At 55.8% G+C, this 15,000-nt stretch overlaps 4 protein-coding genes across 5 annotated transcripts in view; 1 reads left to right on the top strand and 3 right to left on the bottom strand.

The window, feature by feature from the left end:
• The window catches only part of PTSG_10288, a gene marked incomplete at both ends in the record, with an annotated part of 10,695 nt that extends 7,721 nt beyond the window's left edge, over positions 1–2,974 (bottom strand). The window contains 10 exons of one of the 2 annotated variants that reach the window (XM_004988281.1): positions 162–393; positions 604–704; positions 839–909; positions 1,159–1,266; positions 1,512–1,610; positions 1,775–1,870; positions 2,040–2,122; positions 2,369–2,446; positions 2,579–2,633; positions 2,797–2,974. In XM_004988281.1, coding sequence (XP_004988338.1) covers positions 162–393; positions 604–704; positions 839–909; positions 1,159–1,266; positions 1,512–1,610; positions 1,775–1,870; positions 2,040–2,122; positions 2,369–2,446; positions 2,579–2,633; positions 2,797–2,880 — 1,007 coding nt within the window. The remainder of the gene's footprint in view (positions 1–161; positions 394–603; positions 705–838; positions 910–1,158; positions 1,267–1,511; positions 1,611–1,774; positions 1,871–2,039; positions 2,123–2,368; positions 2,447–2,578; positions 2,634–2,796) is intronic. The other variant, XM_004988282.1, reaches the window with a different exon arrangement.
• Positions 2,975–3,062: 88 nt separating this feature from the next.
• Positions 3,063–5,538, top strand: PTSG_10287 (uncharacterized protein). The gene is made up of 7 exons (XM_004988280.1): positions 3,063–3,503; positions 3,704–3,778; positions 3,948–4,111; positions 4,252–4,312; positions 4,521–4,655; positions 4,794–4,961; positions 5,076–5,538. The coding sequence occupies exons 1-7, from the start codon at positions 3,237–3,239 to the stop codon at positions 5,373–5,375; spliced, it is 1,170 nt and encodes a 389-aa protein (XP_004988337.1). The 5' UTR covers positions 3,063–3,236; the 3' UTR covers positions 5,376–5,538.
• On the bottom strand, positions 5,534–10,204 carry PTSG_10286 (uncharacterized protein). Its single transcript, XM_004988279.1, has 11 exons — positions 10,027–10,204; positions 9,333–9,873; positions 8,899–9,005; positions 8,444–8,561; positions 8,266–8,308; positions 7,866–7,982; positions 7,320–7,608; positions 6,998–7,113; positions 6,524–6,608; positions 6,243–6,323; positions 5,534–5,959 (listed from the first exon to the last, which is right to left on the bottom strand). Exons 1-11 carry the CDS (start codon positions 10,041–10,043, stop codon positions 5,815–5,817), a joined length of 1,659 nt encoding a protein of 552 aa, XP_004988336.1. The 5' UTR covers positions 10,044–10,204; the 3' UTR covers positions 5,534–5,814.
• Positions 10,205–11,407: 1,203 nt separating this feature from the next.
• PTSG_13019 (uncharacterized protein) lies at positions 11,408–14,940 on the bottom strand. Its single transcript, XM_004988278.1, has one exon. It carries the CDS (start codon positions 14,917–14,919, stop codon positions 11,764–11,766), a length of 3,156 nt encoding a protein of 1,051 aa, XP_004988335.1. The 5' UTR covers positions 14,920–14,940; the 3' UTR covers positions 11,408–11,763.
• Positions 14,941–15,000: the final 60 nt, after the last annotated feature.

Below are 15,000 nucleotides of genomic sequence, written 5' to 3'. Positions count from 1 at the left end.
GTGGACTCTTTCGAAGACAGTCGCATGCACACGAATACGCACAGACATGAACGCCATAACACAGGACGGCAACCATGTGCAAACCCACCACCACGACCAACACCGACACCATCACCAAGGTCACCCCCACCCACAACCACCAACACCATCACTTTACGTACCCGGCGTTTGGCACGGCGCTTGCCTCGCCAAAGGACATGTTGATGAGGTGGCAGCCGTTGTCGATGGCGGCGTTGACACCGCGGATGATGCCGGCACCGGTCTCCATCGAGTCCAAGCGCCCGTCCCCAATCTTCACGGAGACGACCTGCACCCCGGGCGCGACGCCGTTGCGCTCGCTGCTGCTCTCGTCGTGCGCTCCCAGGATGCCCGCAACGTGCGTGCCGTGCGAGCCTGGCAGGTTGTGTATGTGTGTGTGTGTATGTGTGTGTGTGTGTATGTGTGTGTGTGTGTACATGTGTGTGTGTGTGTGTGTGTGTGTGTACATGTTACATGTGCGTGTGCTAGCGCTCGTGTATGCGGCAACACCGCTCCATTTCCATCATCACCGCTTCAATTACATCACCACTCCATTTCCACCACCACCACCACCACCGCCGGCACCTGAGGTGGTGACGATGGAGAGGATGTCGCCGTCTGCGTAGAACTTGAACGAGTACGACATCTGGTCCTCGTCAGAGAACAGGCCGTACTCCTGCCGTTGCCTGCAGGCAACCCGCAACAGGATGCAAAGAAAACAAGAGACAGAAGCAGAAAGAAGCCAGTGAGAACGCACAGGTGTGCAAGTGTGTGCATACAAGTGTGAGCCTTGTTGGTACCATCAATTTGCTCTACTGACTTGTAATCGCCCATGGGGCTGACGCTGCTCAAGTCCGTCACAGTCTCGTCAGCAACCACGGCCATCCACTCCTGCACAACAAAACAAACACAAATACGCGCACGCGCATGCAAACGATGGGCGCACGGTTGTGGTGCATGCAAACGATGGGCACACGATTGTGGTGCGTGTTTCAGCGTCACAGCAGCACATGAACACACGTTATCATGTAGCACCCACCACAACCACATCCACAACCACAACCACAACAACATCCACAATCCAATCAAAAGTCTCATCCCCCTCCCCCGCCCAACTCCTCATCCCTCCCTCGTCCTCACCGTGCCGTTGTTGAAGGCGATGCAGTCGAGGACGGGCCCGTGGTCTGCGTATCCGCCCACGTGGGACGACAGCGCCCCAACCCGCGCCTTGAGCTCCTTCAGCCGTGCCTGCAGGGGGCGTGGTGGAGAGGGCGGTGGTGATGGTGAAGAAGTAGTGGTGGAGAGGGTGATGGAGAGTGCAAAGAGCAAATAGGTGTTAAAAAACGCGGTGAGAAAGATGGGGTGAACACTGGAACACAGCAAACGCTCGCCATCTCAACACTTCCACGACCACACAGCCTTCCAAACGCACAACACAGAACAAAGCACAGTCAAGGTTGCAAGTTGTAAACACGTGTGTTCGTGTGCAGCACCTCGTCGTCGGGGGTCTTGTCCTTTGCCGCCGTCTCCTCGGCCTCCGCCGCCCGCGTCACTGCACGCGCTTTCTTCTCCCAGTCTTCCTTCCGCTTGCGCTGCATACATATGGGTGTGTGCGCGTGTGTGTGTGTGTGCATACATGTGTGTGTGTGTGTGTGTGTGTGTGTGTGTGTGGTTGGAAGATGAGTCACACGAGATCATCCTCGCCCGTGCGTGCGTGCATTGCATGTATGTCGCCACTTCGACTCAACGTGCGCACCTTGAGTCGGCGAATCAGCGGCGTTGGGAATAGCTCAAAGGCCGCCTTCACGCCCACACGGACTTCACCACTCGGGCACGCCCACGCCTCCGGCACCTGCACACACGCGTGTTTGTTCAAGCAGTTGATTGGGTAATCGGTGAGCGCAAAGGTGTGCATGCACGCACTGGCGAGGACACACAAGCACACACACACACGCAAACGCAAGCGTCTTACTCATCGACGCACACGTACATACACGCACGCGCATGCGCGCGAATGCAACCTTGAAGGTGCGGCCTGTAAGCGTCTTGAAGGAGCGGTCATCTCCGAGCTTGACAACCTTCTTCATGTCAACGTCACCACTCCCTGTCGAGAACACGAATGCGTTGCAAACCATCACTATCAGTGCTCGTGTTCATATGCCCGTGAAAGCAAAAGCACACACACTCACACAAAGACACTCACACAAACACGTAAACACAAACACACAAACAAACAAGCACACACGCACAAACATACAAGCACACAAACACACACGCGCAAGCACACAAACACACACGTGCAAGCAAGTAAAACGGTTTATGCGTTGCAGTACAACGCGATTCAACACACCTGTGGTGTCAACGATGTCGATGATCTTTGGCTTGCCATCGGTGGTGGTCTTGAGATGAAGGGCCGCAGGGTCGACACCTGAAGTTATGGATGGGCGAGAGAATATGCAACGAAATGTGGTCGTGCGTCAGCCACAGTGGCGTGATATGACTCTTTCGTGCATGCTCAAGCCTACACAACACATGCAGATAGAAGAATCCAAACACATACCCGTGTCAAAGACGGCGATGCGGATGCCACGCCCGTCACACTCCGGGTCGTTGCGCTATTCCCCAAATCACAGCAGACGAAGAGCAGAGGAACGTGCAATGTGAGAGAGCGCAAATGAAACAAGAATGAAGGCTTGCAACCGATGATGTTCACTGACGTCATGGAATGCAACGCAGCGACACAAACAAGGTGGTGCGTTGCACGCGTGACAACCTGACCTGAATAGCAAGGGCACCAGTCTCTTGCGCGGGAATCAGCGCAGACAGCTCAGCAGCATGCGTGTTGTCGGCAACAGTGGTCATGGCGATGGTGGTGGGCTGGGGGTTTGGATGATGATGGGGTTTGGTTGGTTTGGTTGTTTGTGTCGATCGTTGGGTGGTTGTCGGTTGCGGCGGCAGTGAACAAAATGCAAACCTTATGGTGTCGCAATCGGTTGCCACCAACACCCCGGAATTTTCGTTGAGAACATGGCAAATCCTCCACAACCAACGTCCCTTCTGTCCGCAACAGATGCGAGACGACCACAAACTACAAGACACTCAGCTCCAGCTGTGCGTCGCTTGTCTGGTCTGGGCTTGTCTCTCTTTGTCCTCACGTCCTCGGGTGTCACCTTGTCCTGCTCCCTTTCCCTTGCTCCGCTCCAAGTCTCCATGTCTCCATGTCGACCACAAAACAAAGCAGCATGAGATGGTTGAGCGTGCGGTTGTCGCTGGTGCTGGTGCCAGTGGTAATGGCGGTATGTGTCGCTGGTGAAGGTACGATGGGAGATGGACCGGCTGAGCAGAAGCCAATCATTGCAGCGGACGACCACGGCAACCTCGTGCTGCAGAGTGGACGCAATGGCACCGTCTTGGTGGAGGCCATGGACCTCGTGGAGTTGTTTGGACAAGTGCAAGCGATAAAGGCGTGTGCAGCACAGGGAAAGGTGGGGCAGACTTACGCTGCCATGTGTTGTACGAAGCGTCCGCAGATTTTGTGACTTATCCCGTTTCTGCAGTTCTGCTGTGTTGTCTTGATGTGTGTGGGAAGAGAGTGAGACCTCTGCCCTGCTACGCTGTCAATGCTAATGACGGTCATCATGTTTGTTTGCAATTGTGGTTACGCTCTACAATTTTGTGTACACAGCTGTTGATTGAGGACAAGTGTGTGTCTCCGATCCCTGGCAAGGAAGCACTCAACCCAGCATCAAGCTGCGAAGAGGTGTGATTGTGAGTGAGGGAGTGTGTGGTGGTGGTGGTGTGCGTGGCGTGCGTGAGTGTGCGTATGTGTGGTGTACGTGGTGTGGTGGTGTGACTGTCCTGTGGGCTCTCACCACTTTTGCTTCTTTGCTTTGCCTGGAACTTAAATGCTCGCTTGCTGTTTTCAATAGCTGCGGCAGCTTGGCTTTGTCTCCGGTGTGTACTTCGTGAGGCACAAAGCGGATGGCACCCGTCACGTGGTTTGTGACATGAGCAGCATCCCAGCCACAAACCTTGGCAGCAACGGCGACACACGCGAAAACGTTGGGTACTCGTGCAAGACGATTCAAGAAAAGTGAGTGTGGCGATGCAGTTTGCTGTGAGCTTAGAGAGTGCTCTTGCCTGGTGCTCAGTTGGCTCTGTTCTTGCTCCCCTATGTACCGTGCTTACACTTGCGTACTCTGTGCTTGTTCACCCATTCCTTGCCTGACCCAGCTTTCCAGAGAATGCAGACGGAACAAAGTGGATCTCCATTGGAGAAGCCGAGCCATTCCAGGTGCGGCGTACTTGCGCGAGGTTGTGTGTGTGTGTGTGTGTGTGTGTGTGTGTGTGTGTGTGTGTGTGTTTGTTCAGTGAAGATTGAGTGCTGAACAACATGTCAATGAAAAACAGCACAGCAGCTGCGCCGATTCCACGCGCACATGCACGCCCATGCATGCATGCGCACATGTCATGCACATTCACATTCGCATTTACACACGCAGGTTACATGCATGGACGGGTTCGTGGAGTTGGATGTGCAGGGAAGCAACTTCTCCTCAACTGGGTGGATGTTCTCCCAGCTGACGTTGAGAAACTGGTACAAGTGTGATTGCTCCGCTGCCATGGAGCGCCTGCAGGTACATCATAACCGCGCTTTTGGTCAAACCATCAAAAAGCCCGCCCCTGTGTCCACTGCTCAGCGTGCTTGGCCTCCTGCGAACCATTCCACGTTTCTCGACACAGTCACAGCCGCGTCATCCACATTCACATTGCAGGACTTAACCGGAGAGTGGTACATCGGGACAATCCCTGCGAACGTGGACACGCTGCAATGCGAAGCGTACTTTGACATCGCCTACAAATCCGGTGGCCACGATCTTACAGCTGAGCAAGTGACGCGCATCTCCTCGCTAAGCAAGAGCAGGAGCAATCGCAACTTTGACGTGAGTGTGCATGCATACAAATGTGCTTGTGTGTGCATGTGTGCCGTGTATCCGTGCGTCTGCCCATGCCAACTCACTCCATACGCCTTCATGCTTCTGCTTCTACTTGTGCAGGTGTACACCACCTCCTGTGATGATGATTTCGGAGCTGCGCCCAGTGGCCACTGGATTGCCATCGAAACATTTCCGGGCAGCGGCAACTTCGAAACACAAGACTGCACGAGTGGCAACGCTGGCGACGCATTCCAGTCCGCTCCAAATCAGCCATTGTCGCATGACATGGGCTGCTGTGACCACACAATCACCAACATCTTTGACTCGTTTCCGTTTCCCCTTCGTGCCTGTGCATCCATCAACTCGGGAGGTGGTGTCGCCCTGTCATTCAGCGAACGTGTTCTCCGCATTCAGGAGTGAGCGGTGTGGCGCTGCACTCAGTGTTCGTCGTTTTCGTTTACACGTGCAACTGTTACTGTCACTTTCCGTTCCTACCCTCCGTGCACGTGGTCTGACCCTTCGTGCTGTTACCCGTCCCATCCCTTTGTACACCAAGCAATGGAACCAAAAGCAAGCAACCGGCAAGCAGTGTCTTTATCTTGCTTGGCACCACTTAACTGCACCAGCAGAGACCAGCACACAACAACCCACAGCGCACGTACCAGCATCTCTCCAAGCAAGCACACACAGCACATGATGAGTAACAATGCAAACAACGTCACCTCCACAGCCGGAATAAAAGAGGCTCTGTAGCATTTACCCCGGTTGGCTATGGAGGCCATGTAAGCTTAAGGCTTGTGATGCTCTTGTAGGAACTCTTGTTGTGGCACTCCACAACCACCACCACCACCACACCCATCTATGCAAAGAGTTTGGAGAGGAAAGAAGACTGCTGCACGTCTTCAAAATCAATGTCCTCGAAGTTGCCTCGACCAGCGGCCACGTGCGCCGTCAGCGTCAGCCCGAGGGAGCGCTTCAGCATCTGCACGAATATCGTCTCCAACCTACAAACCCCAAGAACAGAAGATGCAAGGGATGGTGGTGGCCAACGGCAACAACAATGTTGCATTGTGGTGTGGTGAGCTCTGTGTGTGTGAAAAGTGTGGGACGTGGGTTCTGGCCTGTGTATTTGTGAGTGTTCGTGTGTGTGTCATCGTGTGGGCCACTGTCAACGAACGTGTCTGCGCACGTCAACAAGACAGCTTTTTGCAATCAACTGAACGCCAGCATGAGGTCCATAGGGACAGCACGCTCCAGCACGCACGTGCGGTGCGCACAAAGACTCACCCTGGACAGGCTTGCGCGCTGGTGAGCTGCTTGTTGCTGGAGCACTTGATCATGGCCGTCTTTGCATCAGGGGCAACCTTGCTGTGGACACAAAATGACAGTGTGTAGGTGGGTGACCGAACAAAGCAAAAGCACGACAACAGTAGCAACAACAAGGAGTGCCTTACGAGCGTGAGAGAGCAGCCATATCACATTACAACAACAGAACGAGAACCAAATGTATCGCGACGCAATGACTGAGCACACAATGCGAGCCTGCAAGCAGTTGTTATGCCACGTACACAATGTCTTCAAGCGTGAAGCGTGTCCAGTAGAGAGTGGCGCCAGAAGTGTCTAGGTTTTCAGGAACACAGAGCTTAACGCCTCCTGTGGGTGAAGAGTGGCCAAGACAAGCATCAAAGCGAACATTACGCACACTAGCTGGCCCATGGGTTCTCCCACGCGGCTGTACTCACACCCACAACCACACACACACACACAACCCCCCCCCCACACACACACACACACACATACATACACACATACATACATACACACATACATACATACATGCACACATACATACACACATACATACACACCCACACACCCACACACACACACACCCACACACCCACACACACCCACCCACACACACACACCCACACACACACACACACACACACACACACACACACATACATACACACGCATACACACACACACACACACACACGAACATACGCAATCTCTGTTCCCCCCTCCCTTGCCCTCACCTGTTGATCCAAACCCCAGCCGGGGCTTCCGAACGGTCACACCATCATCTACGTCAAGACAGACGAGTGAAAAGTCAGCCTGGTCTTGGGTGTCCGTCATCTGAATCACGCCATACCTGTGAAGGCAACCAAGGCGTGACGCAAGCAAGGAATGAACGTGTAGGAGACACCACCACACACGCGTGCAACGCAGGCAACCAAGACACCAACAAGTCAAGGGAACATTGGCACTGGTTGCCCCCCAAGCGAGGCAGATTGATGGGCGCCAAGGACAACCACAAGCACCACCGCCACACCCCCACGCTGCTCGGCGGCTGCTCACTGGATGAGTGTGCGCAGGGCGCCCTTGACGAGTTGCGGCATCTTGGCGATCCCCTTTGCGCACACACGCAGCCGCTTTCCGATGCGCAGGCGCACGACAATGGCCAGGAGATAGCCCGCATCAGGCAGGGACGCAAAGTCGATGGATTGCGCAATGGGTGGCGAGATGTAGGACAGCAGGTACTCGATGCCAATCAGCGGGTTGATGATCCACAGCCACCGCATGTGCTTGTGCGAGTACGATCCACGCATAGCAACGACGAGTGCAATGTGCACGGCGAGTGCAACAACTGCACGACAGCACAGGATGGTGCAGCGAGGGTGCAGCCGTGAGCCATGAGCATGCGTGCATGTGTGTGCGTGTGTTGACGTGTATGTGTGGGATATGTGTGTGCGTGTGCATGTGCATGTGTGTGTGTGCGTGTATGTTGACGTGTGTGCTTACAGGCAGCCGAGAAGCAGGGACAGCATGCCATCTGCACGCAGCATCAGCAGCCAAAGAACAACAACGAACGAAGACACTTATGCTCAACTTCGCCTGACTCACTGATCAGTGCCGCTGCCACAATGTCGATCAGCAGCTCAATGCCTGAGCTGGTGAGGTTGGTGTCCGTCGTGTCGTCCTGCAGATTCGCCACGACAAAGAACACACCATCAACGACCCCTTTACACATGAACAAATTGGCACGACCATCGCGAACAGAGCAATCAGTGAGGTGACGAGGATGCGTGAGTGGATAACAGGTCGTGACGAGCCAGCTTGTGCCATTGAACACACATGAGTGCAATAGCGCAAAGCAAACATGAACAAACACAGGGCGCAACACTGTCTCAACTGCATACATGCATTGCACACACAATGGGCTGCGGTCAGCTATCACCACGAAAGCTTCAAACACCCGTTCCTAGTGACCCAAACTCCCAACTCTCAAACAGGAATGACTTACACATGAGCAGTGCCAACAAAGGCGTGGCAATGTGGAGGTTGGCCTGAACGAAATCAAAGCAAAGGAACCACACAACCGTAAGCGTTGGTTGAAGGGATGCATTACAATGTGCCGAATGTGCAGCCAGCAACAGTTTTGAAACGAAGCAGGTCTCGTCACAGAATAACAGCACACACACCGTCTTGAACATGGATGCGGCGGTGCCGTGCCAGTAATCATTGACGGCCGGCGTTGTTTGTTGTCGCTTGTAAATGTCTTGAAATGTGTTGATTCGCAAAAACCCTTCCAACACCAGCCTGCAGAGCAGGTAGGAGAGCCAGGGAACGCAAACATACGTCGTGAACACGAGCAATAGGCGATACAGGACCTCACAATGCTCGGTGCAATTGTGTGTACAGAGCAGTGGTGCACAAATGCAACTTGAATCTCATGGGCAAGTGAGCGAGATCAATGCAACGTTGTGCAGCTGTTAGCGTGCACCCTGCGCGGCCATAGGGCCTTGCACACACTCACATGCAGGGTGAAAAAACAAAAAGACAACCACGGGACACACATACACACACACACACACACACACACACACACACACACACACACACACACACACACGGAGCAAAAGTAGCAAGGCTGGACCTTGGGAGGCGACGACGCAGTTGGATCTCTGTGGATGGCCTTGCAAACCAGACGTAGTGCCCTGCATTGCTGAGGATGCTCACGAGTTCAGTCCGGAGCTCACGTTGCTGTGGACAAGCAGGGATGGTTGTGAAGATGTGGGAAGAGAGGGACGCGTGAATTCTGGTGCAAGAAAGGCGGCTGACAGGTGGAGCCACGAATGAAGCACCAACCCAATAAAGGTGCATGCCAGCAAGGTTGGCTAGTGTACACACCTGCACGTACCAAGGACAAGCGCGTGCAGTCTTGACACACACAAGTGCACACACACACATGCACACATGCACACACACGCACGCACACACATGCACACACACACACACACACATGCACACTCACACATGCACACACACACGCTTCCTCCTACCCCCCCCCCGGCCACACACACCACGCACATTGTCGAAAGCGTTCAGGCTGACGATGACGACAAGGCGGGACGCACGGCCAGGCTCTCTTTGCAGGAGTTGGGAGAGGGTGTAGGTGTCAAACTCGGTAGTATTCCGCTGTGTTCCGGCGACGCGAGGTCTGCGCCCACCATCTGGCATCGTGCCAGTGCCGCCATTGCTCTCGGCATCTTGCAGGTCGTCGATCCAGTTGTTGCGCATGGCTGCCAAGACCCTCGCGCACTGTGGCTCCAGGTTGAGAAGCTCGATGCAGCAGTTTTGCGACCGAAGGTATTGGTCCGACAGGAAGACGATGGCTGCATCAGCGTTTGCCATGGCCTCTGCACACGTGTCCTGGATGCGGTGGCCCGGCAAGATGTTACGGATGTCAATCCAGCACACACCGTTTGCAAAGCACTTGAACGCGTTGCGTGCAACCGTCTTGGTCCAATGCCCCCAGGAATACGACACAGCAAACGTGCCGGACGAGAGGCCAGCAGTAAGCGACCGCATCACATCTGCCGGTGTTTTGGCAATGTAGTGTGATCGGCGCCTGGTGTTGTTGAAGGGGATGCAAGTTGTTGGTGCGGGTGCAAGTTGTTGATTGACGTGAGCGTGGTGGCAGAGTGTCGTCATGGTCGTCGCGCCATGCAAGCAAGTGCGCACAGTCAGTCGGTTGGGAGGAGCGTTCTCGTTCGAACCTTACCTGATGAGGTGCAGCATGTTGAGGAAGGCCAGGGAAATGAGAGTGGTTGCGATGGGCGGAAAACGGCTTTCGCTCTTGTTCTTGTCAGAGGCGCTGTTCCGTTGGATATCCTGCACGTGTCCAATGCATGCATAATGCACCCGACCCGATGAGAAGTGGGAGGAATGGGGAGGTGCTGCTACAAGGTAGGGTAGGAAGGACATGAGCTTGCATACAGGCACAGGCGTGACGCAAGCCTAAACAGCTTCTTTTGAGGTTGGAGCAGACTTGAGGACTTGCAGGCACACACACACACACACACACACACGCATGCGCACGCGCACACACATCATACAAACACAAGCACGCACCACACAGGCAGCCACAACGCACACGCATACACACACACATGCACACACACACACGTAGCACCTTCGCACATACAAACAAAAGCACGCATGCAGCACCTACGTACACACCGCAATCACCCAGCGCTCCACGATAACCACCCAAGCCAGAGCATAAATGATCCCTAAACGAGCGCACGCACAGCATACATGAGACAAATATGAGCCATTTGCAGCTCCTGCTGAAGCACAGGCAGACAAGGGCTGGAACAGGTTGCGGAGCACCGCGACACGATAACACAAGCAGCAAAACTGCACGCATACAAGTAGTGCCATTGCTCCAACGCAGTGCACACTGCTTGAAGAGTGCTCCACAGCACGCCCATCTCTCACAAAGGATTGCGGTGCTGGTGAGGGCGCGTCGGGTGACAGCAATGATGGGGATCATGGTGGACCGTTTGTTGGCGGAGCGCTCAAGTCTGGCCAGCTGCTTCTTCAAGTATTGAACGGCACGCTGCCCCTCCTGGTCCTGCTCGTCCTCGTCAGTGACGTCGCACATGTTGACCACGGTGGCATCGTCAAGGAAATCATCGCCTTCCATGTAGTCCATGTCGTCCATGTCGTCCAGCGTGCTGGACAGGACGGAGCCCGCGTCATTCTCCTCAGCATTGACTGCATCGCCGGAGCTGCTTACCAGCAGCTCCTCCTCTTCAAGAAGAGGGCGATTCAAGCTCATGGTGCTTTGGTGCGCAGGACAGCACTGTGCGGTGGACAGGACACAGTCAGTGTGGTGTGCGGTGGACAGGACAACAGCGGAGGGAGTGTAGTGGTGCAAAACAAAGCAAAACACGCAAACGCGAAAAGTGGCAGCGCAGAATTTTGCTGACATGAGTCACATTTGGCCGCTGCGGCCTTGCCCTGCTTCCCATCCTCCACGACACAATTCTTTGCTTCTTATTCCAGTATTCCCTTCCTGTCAGCACACAAACAAAGACACCGCCGCCCCTCCCTCCCCACCCCCAATTCTCGCCAGCGCCATTATTTCCTCCTGTCTTCGTCTGCGTTCCTCCTTCCATGCTTCAATCCTAGTTCACGTCGACAGCAGGGTCAAGTCAAGAAAGCACTCAACAACACGGCACTACGGCACCCACGCTCCCACGGGCACGAGCAAGTAGAAGTGTACTGCACATGCAAGCATCACAATAACCAAATCAGAGATAGAGAAACCTGGCAAATCTGTTCTCCAACACGTGCGTAGTCACATCAAGCCTCAACACCATGTGAGGCACGACAATACACAAAGATCCGCAAGAACACACAGCAAACACACCCCTCAAGGCAAATGGATCCGACTCAGCAACAAGCAGGCGTCATCGGACGTGAATACATACACGCAAATGCCCCCCCCTTGCTACTTGGCATGCGCACGTTCTTTGAGCTCAGAGAGCTGTGCGAGAATGGTCTGAAGCGCCTTCTCCGTGGATGCAGCAAACTGGTGGAATGACAACGCCAACTGCTGCACGTCGTCCTCCACATGCATCTCGCGTGCGCCAAAGCAGAGCGCCTTGTTCACGGGCATCATGGGCCCGATGCTGGTGATGGTGTCCCAATGGCGCGCAATCTCAATCTCCACGCCCGTCAGTAGCTGGTGCGTCCGCCGCTTCTCCAGCACGCGCACAATGAGCCAGACGTAGTTCCACACGTTGTGGTCGTTGGCAACGTGCCCTTCAAACCCGACCTCGCCAGACTCCTGGATATGATCACGACTGAAGTTGCACACGAAGCACCGCGTCTCTTTCTCCGCAGAAATCGCCTCCATCTCAGCACGGTACTCGCCAAACGAGTCGATGATGATACCGGAAACAATCGCAGCCATCACCAGCACCACCACCATGAAGTAGATCAATGCGTAGGCAAACTCCCACGTGGACGCCTCCGACCCAAACACGGGCGACGAGTAGAAGCCGTAGTACAGGTGGTCCTTCAGGCACTCAATCATGCTGTGGTTGCTTGTGCAGGCGGCATCAGAGTCGGCAAACCCGTAATTGCCACCAAACGCATCGCGGCCAATGAGCATCAATGCGTAGATGATGAAGAAGGTTAGGACAAACGTGCCAATCAGCTTTGACAGGTTGACGCGTACCGCTCGCAGCACAAGCGTCATCACCTCAACACGCAGCACCACATCAAAGAGATGGAAGCAGAAGAACTGAAGGTGCGAGATGCCCACAGCGCTCAGAATCAGGTATAGCACATAGTAGGTGTAGCTTGCGTGCAACGCCCAGTGCACGGGGAACAACAGAATCTTCCTCGTCAGCGACAAGCCCTCGCTCGCCTCGTGCCACCGCTGTATGTCCACGCGCAGCGGCGCCAGCGACTGCCCGGCAATGATGAGCGCGGCCAGCGCGGTGTGCACGGTGGCGGCGATGCGTGGTATAGCGTGGTGTTCTGGGCGCGTGGGCGGCGGGGCCAGCACAACCCAGCCGTTGATGAACAAGGCAAGAAGAAAGCAGCACAGCAGCAGCACGCGCTGGTGCGACACAATGTGAGACAGCCGGTAGCCGCTGGCCTTGCTCTCAAACTCCATCACGTCAATCAGCAATGGCGCCTCGTCAAAGAAGGTGTGCAGCCGCTGTTCGGGCGTTAGCAGTACGCTATCGTTGATCATGGCATTTCGCAGCTGCCGCACCTGCAAACTGTCCTTGGTCTGGCGCACCATGTCCGGTACCTGCATGTACACGGGTTGAAGCGTATCCTGGTGCACGAGCTCCACCCGCGCCACGCGCTGCCGGATTGAGGGCGCCGCCTTGTCCTCCCACTCCAACAGCAGCTGGCGCAGACCGGACCCGTTGGCCTCTGCCAGCTCGCTCAACATGCGTATCATCATGTAGTACAGCAGCGCCACGTCTTCATCGTGAAGGGTCTGCCTCGGCACGAGTGACACGGCCTCAAACGCTTGATTTCGCTCATTCTTGTTCTTGCGGCGCTGCTGGCCTGCGCTCACGTAGTGCTCGTTCAGCATCCGAAACATGGCACACTGCTTGAAATCGGTGCTCTGTGTGCCCGTGTTCTCCGGGAACAACTGCAAGCACAAAACATCCAGCACAGAGTCCTTCTTCAGCCGCCCTTCAAGCACGCTCAAGAGAAACTGCAGCACAGCCGCCTCGCACTGCTCGTCCAACACGTCGAGCGCCTGGGCCAGCTGCCGCGCCCCGCGTGCGGCCATCAGGTGCTCGCTCGTCAACGGAGCCCACGCCTGCGCACTTCTTCTTGCTTGCACACGACGGTTGCCGTTTCCAAGCACAGCATTGCCCAGGTTGCCTGTGACGCTGTCGTGGTGACTCACAGGTCCGCGAGACCCCTGCTCTATGACGCTGTTGAAGGCGCTGTCGCACTGACCCCGCGAATCAGCATAGTCTTTCCCATCTTCTCCCGTGATTGCTTCACTGTCGCTCAAGTCACTGTCATTGTGAGCCTCTTGGAGCTGAAGATCACTCTCTTCCGTGCTGGCATGTCCAGGACTCAGCATGCCCATCTCGCCAGCCAGACTGGACTTCACGCTGGTTCCTTTCCGTTGGTGCATGATACCAACAAACTGCAGCTGCTTTCGCTTCTTGCCACCTTCATCAAACAGGGCTGCTCGGTCGAGGCCAAAGTGGTCGCACCACGAGTCCAGCGTCTCCAGCGCCTCGTCGCACTGCGCGTTGAGCGTGAACATGTTTTGCCTCCCACTGCGGAGAATAGAGCTCTTGGAGCTGCTGGCACTGCCTGGTCTTTCACTGGTGCCAATGGGCGCGTGCACAGACCGGCGCGGCGCGTGCTGGGCGTCCGGGTCGTTGAGGTACTGCAAGAACAGCAGCACGGACTTGGTCGCCTTGTGCTGCAGAATGACCGTTTGATTTTCAATGTTTGGTCCGCTGATGAGGGCACCCAGAGTGGCAAACAACTGCTGCGTGAAAGTGATGTCGCTCACCTCGCGCCTCAGGTCGTTGTGCAGGTGCAGCACAGCGTCTGGCTGGCCCTCCTCGCACGAGCTTCCAATGGGCGCGCTGCTCTTGGCGCGAACGATGTGGTCCATGCCCTGCACCAGGCGACCAACCTCGGAGACAACGGCCGTGCCCTGGCCCTCCGCAGACCGCAGCAGGTTCTGCATGTCACGGTAGCAGCCGTCGCACATGGCCTCGATGAAGCCGAGCACGCGCGTGCCAATCGCCATGTCCAGGTCCTCGGAGTCCTGGTTTCGCTTCAGCCGCTGCAGCGGGCCCTCACGCTCGCGCTCCGCCAAATCCGTCACCATGCCCTGCAGGTGCCGGTGCAGCGCTGCCATGCCCCTGGCCGCCTTTGGACCAGACTCAAGCGCGCGATAGAACACCTCCTGCGCACAGAGGCTGCGGTTCCCGCTCACGCCGCCGGGGCTCTGGCGGTCGGCGGCAGCGTCGGGCTCGTCGTTTACTTCAAACACGCGCGGGGTTGCCTTGAGCAGCTGCCAGCCGAGCTGGCACGCCATCAGCACCAGGCGGCGGTCGTCGGAGTCAAGCAGGTGCAGCACCATGTCTGCTGCGCCCATGCTCAGCAGGCACGATGCAATGAGGTGCCTCCTCGTGCTGGCTGCCGTCTCTGGGCGACGTCAGCAGCTGCACAGCATGCC

Source organism: Salpingoeca rosetta (genome assembly GCF_000188695.1).
Source record: "Salpingoeca rosetta unplaced genomic scaffold supercont1.36, whole genome shotgun sequence".
Taxonomy (NCBI): domain Eukaryota; class Choanoflagellata; order Craspedida; family Salpingoecidae; genus Salpingoeca; species Salpingoeca rosetta.
This window is presented reverse-complemented; position numbering and strand designations above follow the sequence as displayed.

Coding starts and splice junctions, on each gene's coding strand:
- PTSG_10287 (XM_004988280.1), top strand. CDS start 3,237: ATGTCGACCACAAAACAAAGCAGCATGAGATGGTTGAGCGTGCGGTTG. Junction 4,313..4,520: donor GAGAAGCCGAGCCATTCCAG/GTGCGGCGTACT, acceptor TTACACACGCAG/GTTACATGCATGGACGGGTT. Junction 4,962..5,075: donor GGAGCAATCGCAACTTTGAC/GTGAGTGTGCAT, acceptor CTACTTGTGCAG/GTGTACACCACCTCCTGTGA.
- PTSG_10286 (XM_004988279.1), bottom strand. Junction 8,562..8,898: donor CTGCGTCGTCGCCTCCCAAG/GTCCAGCCTTGC, acceptor CCTGCTCTGCAG/GCTGGTGTTGGAAGGGTTTT. Junction 6,324..6,523: donor TTCACGCTTGAAGACATTGT/GTACGTGGCATA, acceptor TTGTGTCCACAG/CAAGGTTGCCCCTGATGCAA.
- PTSG_13019 (XM_004988278.1), bottom strand. CDS start 14,919: ATGGGCGCAGCAGACATGGTGCTGCACCTGCTTGACTCCGACGACCGC.